The 12,040-nt window shown below is 37.0% G+C and overlaps 1 protein-coding gene across 1 annotated transcript; it reads right to left on the bottom strand.

Moving 5' to 3' along the window:
- Positions 1-3,155: 3,155 nt before the first annotated feature.
- Positions 3,156-11,286, bottom strand: LOC109853302 (J domain-containing protein). The gene is made up of 5 exons (XM_020425254.1): positions 11,161-11,286; positions 9,727-10,218; positions 8,157-8,258; positions 7,926-8,042; positions 3,156-7,581 (listed from the first exon to the last, which is right to left on the bottom strand). The coding sequence occupies exons 2-5, from the start codon at positions 9,808-9,810 to the stop codon at positions 7,363-7,365; spliced, it is 522 nt and encodes a 173-aa protein (XP_020280843.1). The 5' UTR covers positions 9,811-10,218; positions 11,161-11,286; the 3' UTR covers positions 3,156-7,362.
- Between the last annotated feature and the right edge of the window lie 754 nt (positions 11,287-12,040).

Here is a 12,040-nt window from a genome sequence, read left to right as displayed (position 1 = left end):
TGGGTTTATATGCCGTGCCTGTCTCTGTGTGGCGACGACTCTGACATGTGACAACGTATGCAAACTGGCACGCACACATACGCGCGCGAAACTACTAGCGATTGTAAAAGTTTGTCATTCAGTGAGAGAGATAGTTCTGGGGAGTAATATTTCATAAACATCTGAACTTCAGAAACGCGATTAATTTTAACAAACTACATCGAACAGAGCTCGGACAAAGTTTTGCAACGTAACACAAATTCCAGCTATTCGTGAATTTATTTATTTTTTCTTTTCATTCAAGCAAATCCGTTTGTTTTTTTCGGATAAATATTTTTCGGATATTGTGCTCGCGAAGTTTTGATATCTGTGATACGCAAAAAAAAAGAAAAAGCAGGAGCTCAGATATTCAACGTTATGACATATCTAAAATACCGCCCGCGCATTCCAGTTTATATATTCCGTGTGAATAAAAATCACGGACAGAGAAGCAGAGCAGCCGTCAGATAAACGACGAAATTGCGGAGAAATCTTCGAAGCGAGAAGCAAATGTTTCGCTCCAGTTCCCAATCATCCGGCGCGGTGCGCCGAGCCTCCTATTCTATATGGAAAACAAAGTTTCTCGTATATAAACTTATGAAAACGCTACACCCCGAAACCTAACACAGTCGATCGAACATAATAGCAAAAAAATACCGAGCTGTTGTTCTCTCAAAAAAAAAAAACGCAAAAGAAATTTGTTTTATTTAAATAACCATTTACATGAATCGAACAAATGACATTCTTCATTTTACATCTAGTAGAACTATTTTTTTTGTTGCACACATGTTAATCTCAAACTTTATTTCTATCTTTAATACATTTTCGAGACCAGTTGCAAAAACTAAATCAGACATATGAGTTCGTTTATCATTTCGCTCGAAGGAAATTTCGAGGGAAAGTGCGATGTGTGTGAAACAATCATTTCATTATTACCGGTAATCGACAATTACCTATAGTAACCATTGTGACATTTGATTAGCTTGATAGCGATTAATTTCCTTAATGAAGTGCGTCATACATCGAGAATTGTGATGATCGCGGTCTGAAAAGGGATCGCGAACCCACACAAAGAGTATTGTTATTTGTCGTTACGTGTGTCGGAACGGCAAGGTGAAATATGTATATGCATGAGAAAAAACATAATTAATTTACTCGGAATTGTTTCATATCCACACCAGTACACGTTGTACACGCCTCAAAGATTAAGTTACTGTTAGCTTTTCTCGAATGACATACATTCGGCGGCGGAGGCGTAATTAATTAGAGAGAAATGTCATCGTAAAAGCTTCTCTCTCATTTGCGAGTCGTGTTTTCGCGCCTCCTCCCCAAGCAAGGTGATGATGATTAAAGTGTGAGCGATAATGTTTCATTATAAGTAAACACATTTATTGAATGTCTTTATTGGTACACATGAGTAATACATCGTCGCGTCGACCAGCGCGAGACGAATATACAATATATGTATTTTGTTTTTTTTTTTTTTTGTGATTACGCAATTTAATTTATAAGTTGTTGTATTTTAGACACATATACGCACACACACCTATATTTCATTCACAATGTGTTCAGGCACACGAGAGATTCGCGCGGTTCTCTCATCGGAGAACCGCGATCGAAAATACTGTTCACTCCGACCAGTAAGTTGCGCAATAAAACAATTTGCATGTATATTTCAACGATAACAATCGCAGTTTTCCAACTAACTCAGAATTCTTTTGTCTTTTCGATCTCTCAGCTGCCGTGCAATTATATAATTAATTAAATAACATTACATCACGTAATCACTAGCCAATTAACGTACAAGTTAACATCTGATATGAGACACACCATCTAAATGTTATAACAGTGACAATCGGACGATTCATCATGGAAAGAAATTTAATCTCTAAAGAATGTACTAAGCGATAGTATAATTTTTGCATCTAGATAACTATATTATTTTTTGTGTGTTTCTCTCCCGAAAATTTTTCGAACATCTTTTTGAAGAAAAACTTATTTACGCCGAGAGAAAAATGTTTTATATACATTAAAGTTTTAATTTGTGTAAAGAAGATATATATGTATATATATGTATATATAAAATGTCGAACAGTCTCTCTCTTAAACATTTGGCAATCGCAATTGAATATTTTTGTGTGAGGTAAGTGTTTATCGATTCACAGGGACTAACAGCCGCTCTATTTTTGCCAAAGCGCAATTATAATTTAACAACGTTGTATGCAGGTAATTATTCAAAAGCTCTCGACGAAGCTCTGCGATCATTAAACCGTAGATGTCAAAGTGGAAGACAGCCATTGTATAAACGTTAAGTAACGTAATTAGCGTTGCGTAATTAATTTAGAAAGATCTAATGTAATGTGAACACATTGTTAATACTACGCTATTTACAAATGCGAAAATAAGCGTCGATGGAATTAAAATTAAATTGTTTCAATGCGATGTTGCTTTTTGTTTTGAAGAAGAATACGCGCTTGAACTAAATATGTTAAATATGACATTAACATACATTTGCATGGATTCTCGAGTAAGAAAATCAAATAAATTCCAGCGTGGAATTTTGCGCGACTTTTATCTTACATTCAACGCAAAAAAAAAATTGGAAAATTAGGATCGTCGACATGAGCATCATACTGACAGGCATCTGAACAGACCTCCGACCTTTCTCCCAGAAGCTTCTTGCGATAGGTCAATCATTAAACGACATATGTAGATAGGTAATATATATATGTATATGTATAGGTATGTAAACACTCCGCGAACCCAGATATCCGTCTAGAAAAATATAGGTATAGTATACACATATACAGGGTGGTCCAGTGAACTTTCGACAGCAGCGGGCACGGTTGGCCGCACGATCTTTGCAATCGTGTCGTAAAAATTTTCGACATTCAAACTGCTCTCACGGTGCGTATAGACGCACATTTTTTTATATAAGATAAAAAAAAAAGTCTTTGCCATTCTGTTTTTCTATATCTGTTTCGATCTGATTCTAATCGTCCATGTAAGCAACAGTCTTATTTTCAATAAACGAGGTATCAAGTCGAATTTGCGATCTCAGATGCCGTTCCTTTGCATACATATTTGTGCTTTTAATTACACGCTATAATATCCTCTAATAAAAAATAATATTTCCAGTTTTGTTTTTCTAACACATGCGCGATAACATGTTATCAGCGATACTGAATCGATGAAGTATGTGTATTTTTGTTTTGTTTTGTTATTTCTCCTCAAACTATCCTCATTCAGCTTTAATGACTTATCAACCTAATTGCCTACTTTCTTTGAAAGTTTTTAAACAAGTTTCGAAGACAAAGTTAAGTCTAAAGACATTTTGTGAACGCCCGTTGCCCGGTGCCGTTTAATCTATTCTATAAACTTCGTGGTGCGTTCTTCGCGCGACGAGATTAAAACCCTCTTCCTCTATCCAATTCTTATCTGCTTAGGTCTTATTCTGATAAATATTTATTCTAGATATTTTTTGTGAAGAAAAACTAATCATTACACGTGTGTGAGAAAAATGTAAAAATTTTAAAAAACATGAAAAATTTATGTCATAGAGTACAAATTACATTACACAATTAGCCCGTATCGTACAGTATGCCAGTAAATTACAAATAAAAAATTTATATTATTATGTGTATTATTTATATTTTTTATAAACTTTAAATTCATGTCTTTCGTATACAGAAATGGTCCGTGGTGACGCAATCGAGAAAGAAACGACCGCACCATCTGTATCGTAAACATATATGTATAAAAAAATTATAGAATAAATTCGCTCTTTACGAAACGTCGTATTTTTTCCAAGGAAAAAACTTTCATCTGAACATTGAAAACTTGAAATTAAAATTTCGCTCCCGTTCAATATAAAGCGAAATTATATTTGACAGCAGATAATTTATCGAGTGTATTTATTAGATACACGATTTTATTGGACACGATTCTCTTGTGTCGGAGATAAAGTCATTTAATTTAGCTGTGCATCTGCGTCTCGCAAGTCCAGAGAGAGGAATCGATCGCGTGGCGAATCCCACGAAGCGCGAGCGAACGCTTACATGTTCTACTAATTTGATTGACCGCGCGCATCGACGTCTAGCTTACGTAGAGTCGATATAGGAAGATGAGTCGAGCAGCAAGCCATTTTCTTTAGCTTCCTTGTAACAGAGGCTCTAAGAAAAAAACAATAGAAGCGATATAGAAAAAAAAAAAAAATAAAACTAAATTTGGAGTTCGAAAAACTCTTGACAATATTTTCTTATTATTTTCTAATCTCGAATAATGTTTGTTGTTTCCTCGTAATCTTCTTTTTGAATTTTCTTATTTTCTAATTCCACAGATAGCTCTTACGGAAACTCTCGATTGGTACAGCGATTTAATTCTGTGACAAGATAACCGTGTAATTGCCACTTGACCCTCTTCCTTATTGGCTTTGCGTATTTGTGACGTTGCGCCGCGATCAGATCGCAGTAAGCAACGAGTTAAATCCTCGTTGTTGTTAGGTTGACATTTAAGATCAAGTAGGAGAATTGAGACTCTTGGAAGAACAAACGTTATTGTTGAGAAACCACTGCGTTTGTTATTTCCTTTGAGCTGCGAAAGAGAATTTTGCGTTACATAACTCTTTAAACGTAAAATTCCATATAGAAAATCTCATTCAGCAGCATAGAAATCAAATCACTGCTGAAAATGATATAGAGACTATTCTCGCGTCTTTCCGTTTATCCACATTTACTAGCCGTTTACTCAATTCATTTCTCTGTGTGTGTGTGTGTGTGTGTGGGCGCAGATAAGCGCGCTCCATTTATCCAACAGCCTCAATTATTATCCCGCTTATATCCTTCTGTCTTGCTTCGCACAAGACTGCTTCGTGTCTTCCTTCGTTTCGGGAAAAACGAAGGGGAAAGACGGAATGTGGACCTGCCGTGATATGTTTTAGAAACTTGCCAGAGGTTACGAGAATCACATTCTTTTTGTTTTGCGAGGAAGAAGATTGATCGATTTAGAGACAACCGCGCGTACGTTTAATGTCATTGGAGTCACTTCCGATTCAGCTAAACGCGTTATTCGAGTTAAACGCGTCGGATATTCGCTTCGTGCAATATCGCGTGAGCCGTAATTGTCTCGATAGGAAAATCTAAAATTATATTTTATTTCTTTTTTTTTTCTCGTTTATGCTTGACCTCAAGCGAGCGAGGAATATTTCGACGCGCTTTACTCGAAAAATGAAGAAATGCACAAATGACATCAAATATACTTTAAAACGAGAGGACGAACTCTCCTCTTCCGAGAGAGAAGGCGGTACTAATGAAATTACTGTAAGAGAGAATATACACATCGACACATTCACGATTAACTGTCACTAAGTTTAGTTTACTAATCATTGTTTACAAGTAGGCATTCTTGAAAGTAGTATGTCAAACGCAGTTCACCGACGAATTGTTTCTCGACCGCTGTGTCGAGCGTTGAGGAAAGACGCAAACACGCGGAAACGCGAGTAAAAAGCATAAATTTCCGCGAATACCTATTTATACATGTATGTGCTCTCTAAGAACCTTATTTTTCTTTAATTGTATATAAATATTCATCGATACAATTTTCTCGTGTTTAGAACGCGCGCGGGAGCGACCTTTGCTTTTATTCGTCAGCGTAAAATTTGTCTTCGCACTTGCGCGACGTCGAGAAATTGTATCGATTCTGAACCTCTTTTTCCGTTTTTCCTCCGCGATTCTAGAAAAACGTGAACCTCGGATTGTACTTTACCCGAAAAAGAAAGACGCGTTGCTTGCGCAATCGTCGGCGCGAAAGAACGATGTAGTTTGCGTTTGACATTTTGGACATACAGGTACAAGTGCGCCATCGTCGATCTTTCTTATGAAAGAAGGAAATACTTAAACGCTCCGTCTTGTGACACTGTCAAAATTCTCGCGGAAGAGACAAATATTTTCCGAACAAAAATACATATGAAAAACACGAATTATGGAGTTACAGTTTCGCGCACAGTAAAATTCTATTCCGTGCGAAATAAATATTATCACGTTTCTCACGGTATTTTTTATTTTACGTATTTATTTATGACAGTGTGTTTACGACTTTTTATTTATTTCACAGAGAACAATGGATACGTACACATGTGCGCGTTCTATTTTTTTCCACTAAAACATTGCATTCAATAAATTCGATCCTATTCAGGGAATTAAATTACTTTTTTCTGACGATTGATCCACCATTGCTACCGATACGCGACAGTTAAATCGGGGATTTTTTAATCAAAATAAAAAAAACACACATGCACACACATATATGTATACATATAAATCGCCGTGAAAAACGACGATTCACAGCGATATAGCACAGCTAAACATGCAGGAGAAAAATTTGCGACTACCTGGCGGGCATTTAAGTATTTCGTTCCAAAGTGTTTAACGACATTCCGAAGTGTTTGAAACGATCAGTGTTTATTAAATCTCTAGTGGAAAATTCTTTTTTTTGCGGAATCACAGACAACTATACAGCCCCCGATACTACATCGTTTAATATATAATATATATATATATATATATGTAACGTTCTGTTGCTAAACATCTCGTAAGATCAAGAGACATACAATAGAATTGCACGATCGAGACTTGCGTGTGTGTAATAATATTCGCGACCAGTCAAACGGACGTTTACTCGGGAGATTTCAGAGAGAGAGAGAGAGAGAGAAAGAGATAGAGAAAGAGACCGTAAATCATATTATATCAAACGTCCTCCAGCGTTTCTCCTTTTTTTCTTTCCTCTCTCGTCTCGCGCGTGCTTAAGTATAGTATAACAAAATATAAATCTGAAGGCGACACATATGTGCGAGCGATTATCGCGGGCACGTACGCGCGCGCAGGACCGTTCGTTAGATCAAGTACGCGTTCTGAGTAAACATGAGAAAAATATGTCTGATATAAGAAAATTAATTTAATTGCAATTTTAAATTAAATATATTTCATTAAATTAAATATATTTCACATAGTTATGATTATTTAAAGTTGTCGTGTTTTCTTTTGAAACGACATTAAGAACAACATAATCGCGTCGCAGTGATAAAAAAAAATTAAAATGTTACGATTGTAAAATCGCGTGTGTAAGACAAAAAAAATATCGATACAAACAGTTTCATCCAGATAGTGAAGCGTATTCTTACGAAGCACACAACGGCATGCTAACGACGATCTGACCAACGCCCCTACACGCAGGTAGATATTTGTCTAGTATAACATTTTTCTTGCTTTCATAGAGTCTGGTACAATATGTAGAAGTCGGCATCGAAAAGAGAAGTGTACACGCTGGGAGATCTTTTTGTTTCTGTTTTTAAATCTCATAATTACGAAACTTACTGACGACCTCGTTCGGCTCTTGAAACGGTACGCCCTGTCCCGAGCGATAGTACAGATTCATGACGCCACCCTCCGAGGCTCTCCTGTGCGCGTTTGTGGGGTGACTTCTGAGGTGAGACGGCGAACCGCCCGCTTCTCCTCCCGCATCCGGCAGCATTCTGTCTTTTGTCTTCGGTGTGCTCCAGTGCATAGTCTGAAAAGCAATATGTGTGGAAACCTAGACGAAGTGAATTTCACAGCGAATCGTAATATGGGTCGTTAGCTAAAAGAGACTCCCTCCCGTTGGTACAATTATGAAGTCATTTGATTCGCTTCGCAAGCGCGTTCGCGCTGCGAATTACGATTGATAATATGTACGCGAAAGGAAACCTCGATTTTGTTCCGACGTAGGTGGTAACGAATTCTATTGTCTCGCGCCGAGATTTTTTCTCTCTTTTTTCTTTACTCTTCGAGTTTATTGATGTTACTGAAATGTAGCTTATTGTGTCGAAGACACAAGAGAATAGTTGCATCGATCGTAAACTATCGTCGGCTCACCTGCTGCACGTGCTCCTTCATTCCGAGCCACTGCTTGTAACTGATCTTGATGCCACTATTTCGCCATTTGTCGTAGATGCTCCTCTTTTCAGGATCGCATAAAACCTCTTTCGCGTACTGAGGGATAAACACAATACATTAGAACCCCTTTTGATGAAACGTGTGTGTGTGCGCGCGCGATTTAAGTAGATTGCAAAATGATCGACTTTTCTTTGTACGTAAAAAACGCACCTTTAATTGTTGAAATTTCTTCTCGGCCTCCTTATCACCTTCATTCTTGTCGGGATGATATTGAAGAGCTAATACCTTATATTCCGCCGTAATCTGCTCGACCTGATTTTAGAGAAAAGCGATAGAAACGATCTACGTCATTCAAGATTAAAGATTAATTTACTTTATTGCAAAATTGTTTTTTCTTTTCTACTCATCCCGGCCAGTCTCGAACGCAAAAGTCAAAAAGACATTTGCAAATTTTTTACAGACACAGATTTTTATAATTAATTAATACTTCGAACAAACAGTTTTTGGGAAATAAAAAATTGTTGCGACGTATTTATTTAATATTAGCAATAAAAAACTTATCTCTCGATCATTTTGTTGCTTTGCGTTTCTTTGTAAACACATTCCATGCATATTTCAGGTATCTAATGTCACGAGTATTACTCGCCGACAGAAAAACGAGATATTACAAACATGCTGATGTATAAACGATTTATTAGAAGTCGGAACGTAGACGACAGTGCGTAAAAAAATAAAAAGATAAACTCGAGAAAGGCAAATAACCTTTCTATCACATTTTGATGTGTTTGTTCTGTAGTATGTGAAAGTAATCGTTTTCCTTCTCTGCCAATATAACGAAACGATTACGTTTGCCGTAAAAATCGAAGAAAATGTTTTTCAATCGATTGAGAACGATCTCACGCTCGATGGAAAATGCGACTTTTATTTGCGAGCGCAGAATATCGTTACGCAATTCAACAACTTCAGCACCCGTGAACGACTGAAACTGCGACTAATTGTGTTTGATCGAGAATTCAATTAATGTTGAATTTAAATTGCAACCTTCCTTCTCGAAAGCCTAATTAATTTAGAAAAGAGACTGGACACATAATTTAATTAACGTAACGGGCGCGGGTGAGGAGAAAATTAATATACATTTGTTATTAAAGGTCATGATTAACACATCGTAACACAAACATTGTTAATATTTCTACTCTCTCGTACATACACAAAAGCGAGATTATTTATTTATAAACTCTACACAACACGCTTTATACACTCTTATTTATTGATAAAACGCGGCATAAAACATGTGAAACGTATAAGTGATAATTAAAATGATATTCAATTATTAAATTTGCGTTAATATAAATTGCCTTTTATAAAACTATTTGAAAGCACAATTAGACAAATGAGTATAGAAATTTGAAGGACAAAGACTAAGGAATAGAACTGACTTGTTTATCTCGTGAGACAAACGCTAGACTGAAAATTATTCGTCACTTTTTGAAATTAACGCAAAGGATGAAAGAATTCAACATTTTTAAATCGCAATATCTACATTTATTCATATAACACAATTATTTTTTTTTACTTTGTCAAATTGTCAATTTTATATTTTCGCAGAATTAAATATCAATTTGAATTTTTCAAATGTTAGAAAAAACAAAATGCGTGTCAATTGCGATCGCAAAATGAAAATCAGCCGCTTTTAGCGGTCAATTTGAATCGGAAAATCAAACGTCAATTGCGATGTGCGACGAGAATAAATTCGTCGTGACGCGCTATTCGTCTCTCTCACCGTGGAGTTCTCGTCGCAGGACAACAGCTTGTAATAGTCCTCCTCCTCGCTGGGCGAGTAATTGATGGCGTCCTCGACACTCATTTTGCGACCGTCTCCGTAAATCTTAGCGCTCTTTTTTTTCTTTCGCCTTTCTTCTCCCAACGGACGTTAAAAAACTAGCCGAAATGTGACAACTATATTGCCCGATTTTCGAGTCTCTCGTCGAAATCTGAGTCGTCCTCTCTGACCCCGAGTCGAGAAATCCTGTCACCTGTTGCGAGCGAGCGAATGGCACGTCACCGACTACCGCGGATACTGAAGTGAGCCGAGAGTTGAAGGGGAAAACCGTGTCGCAGACCCGGAAAGACCCGATTCCCGGGGAATCCCGCGCGACTGCGTACTCACGCGATCCCGAGCCCGCACCCCTTTAACAATACGGGCGCACTTCGCGCTCGTTGCGCAGTTGCGAATTGTGGCTTTAACTACCCTTGCGCGTCATTCCACTTCTTGCTGAAAAAAAAAAAAGAATTGCGCAGAACTTAATGCAATATCCCAAAATTCACGCGCGTTGTCGCGCTCCTCTTATTCTGCAATTAGAGCGATCAAATTCTTTTAATCCGATGACATTCTTGCAAGGATCTTATGACATCAAAAAAATCGCAAAATAATTTCTTGCTTAGTACATGAAAGTAATTGCGAAAACTTTGGAGTCAGAAATAATTTTTATCTATGATGTATAAATACGTCCCGCTTGATGACAACCGAGTTTCTTTCACTCGACCGCACCGATAACATCATTATCATTCAAAAAAATGTGGTTTGACTCTGCTTTTATAAACGTCGAAAGCCTAACTATCCCTTCGTTTCCTGTCTGGTGTTAAAATCTCTTAGCCTTGCTCGCACACTCGTATATTGTGTTACACTCTAACTCTCGGTTCTCAACTAACAATAAGACCATAAAAGAGACGATTCTTGAAAAGATCTCAAGTTCGTGCCTCGTTTTTCTACGAGACTCGAATCGGCTGTTCTCACGCAGGTCTTACTGTATATAATATATACGTTCTACAGCAGCTTTGAACTTAGTAAAAGATCAAAATCAGGGGCCTACTACTGTATATACGTAGTAGTCCATAACTAATTAATCAATAATTTTGATATAGTTTTTAACTATATATCAAGATCAGAATGTCAAACTTGCACGTATGTAAATTTAAATGTACGTGTTTGTTCTCTACGATTTTAAATTATTAAATTGAAACAGCTCCGAGAGAGCAGCAAATTCACAATTGCTACGTCAATGAAAACACAACGCACATTCGCTCTTATATAACACTTATAACATCGAGCTCACAACGCGATCTTTACGAGATCGTTTTCGAGATCGCGATTTGTTATTCGGAATTATTTTTTTTATCTCGTGGAGGAACCGCGCGCAAAGAAGAGTACACTTACAAGCCACAAAGAATCATATAATATTAATAACTTGGTTCTCTTGGGAGATTTTGTAGCGACGTTTTCTTTCTCTCGCAACACGATCGTACGTGTGTACATACGTAAGGAGCACTACGCGATATTGAGCTCAACGCGTCTCGCTCGAGATTCCGGAGACTCGCGGCTTTCACTCGCTAGCCGCTGCTAAACAGCCTTGAACCTCTTTTTATCTCGCAACCTTACCGACCGAGAAGAAGGGACATATATATATATATATATTTTACTATCCGCCAATAAAAATATACTGTAACAATCTCTCTCTGCCTCTCTCTCTTCTTATTATTTACTTTACGAAAAAAGATAGACGTGTCACCTGAAAATAGTCAATTCACAAAGTGAACCGAACGTGAATATTTGCGAAGTGGCATCTTGAAATACGAGAGAGGAGAACTCGATTAGAAATTTAAATCCGAGAGAATTACGAGAAAGGACGAACACGAGACGCACCGAAACGTGAGTGAATGCGTGTGGATCAATTATGCATTCCTGTTGCTTCTGCTGGCGAAGACGACAGATAGTGATCGCCGACTCTTTCGGTTTTACAACTGTTGATGCCACCGTTTTACGTTGAATTTAAACAACGCGCAACATTGTTTAGAGGCGACGACACAAATAAAAATTAAATAAATTTACAAATATAGAAAGTGTATAAGTATAAAAAAAAACAAATTTTTGATACCTTGTATTAGTAAATTAAGCAACTAATTAGAGAGAGAAAAAGAAAATACAATGTTGTATTTTTTATTTAAAAACAGTTTCGTATTTTGAAAAAAAAATATCTCATGTTGAAATTTAACATTTAAAAGTTTTTTTTTTAATTCGTGGAAATCATCAGCATCCT

This window comes from Pseudomyrmex gracilis, unplaced genomic scaffold (assembly GCF_002006095.1).
Source record: "Pseudomyrmex gracilis isolate BER0280 unplaced genomic scaffold, ASM200609v1 scaffold_2, whole genome shotgun sequence".
In the NCBI taxonomy this organism is placed as follows: domain Eukaryota; kingdom Metazoa; phylum Arthropoda; class Insecta; order Hymenoptera; family Formicidae; genus Pseudomyrmex; species Pseudomyrmex gracilis.
Note: the sequence above shows the minus strand (reverse complement) of the source record. Positions and strands in the feature narration are given on the sequence as shown.

Coding starts and splice junctions, on each gene's coding strand:
- LOC109853302 (XM_020425254.1), bottom strand. CDS start 9,810: ATGAGTGTCGAGGACGCCATCAATTACTCGCCCAGCGAGGAGGAGGAC. Junction 8,259..9,726: donor CCTGCGACGAGAACTCCACG/GTGAGAGAGACG, acceptor CTCTAAAATCAG/GTCGAGCAGATTACGGCGGA. Junction 7,582..7,925: donor TGAAGGAGCACGTGCAGCAG/GTGAGCCGACGA, acceptor ATTGCTTTTCAG/ACTATGCACTGGAGCACACC.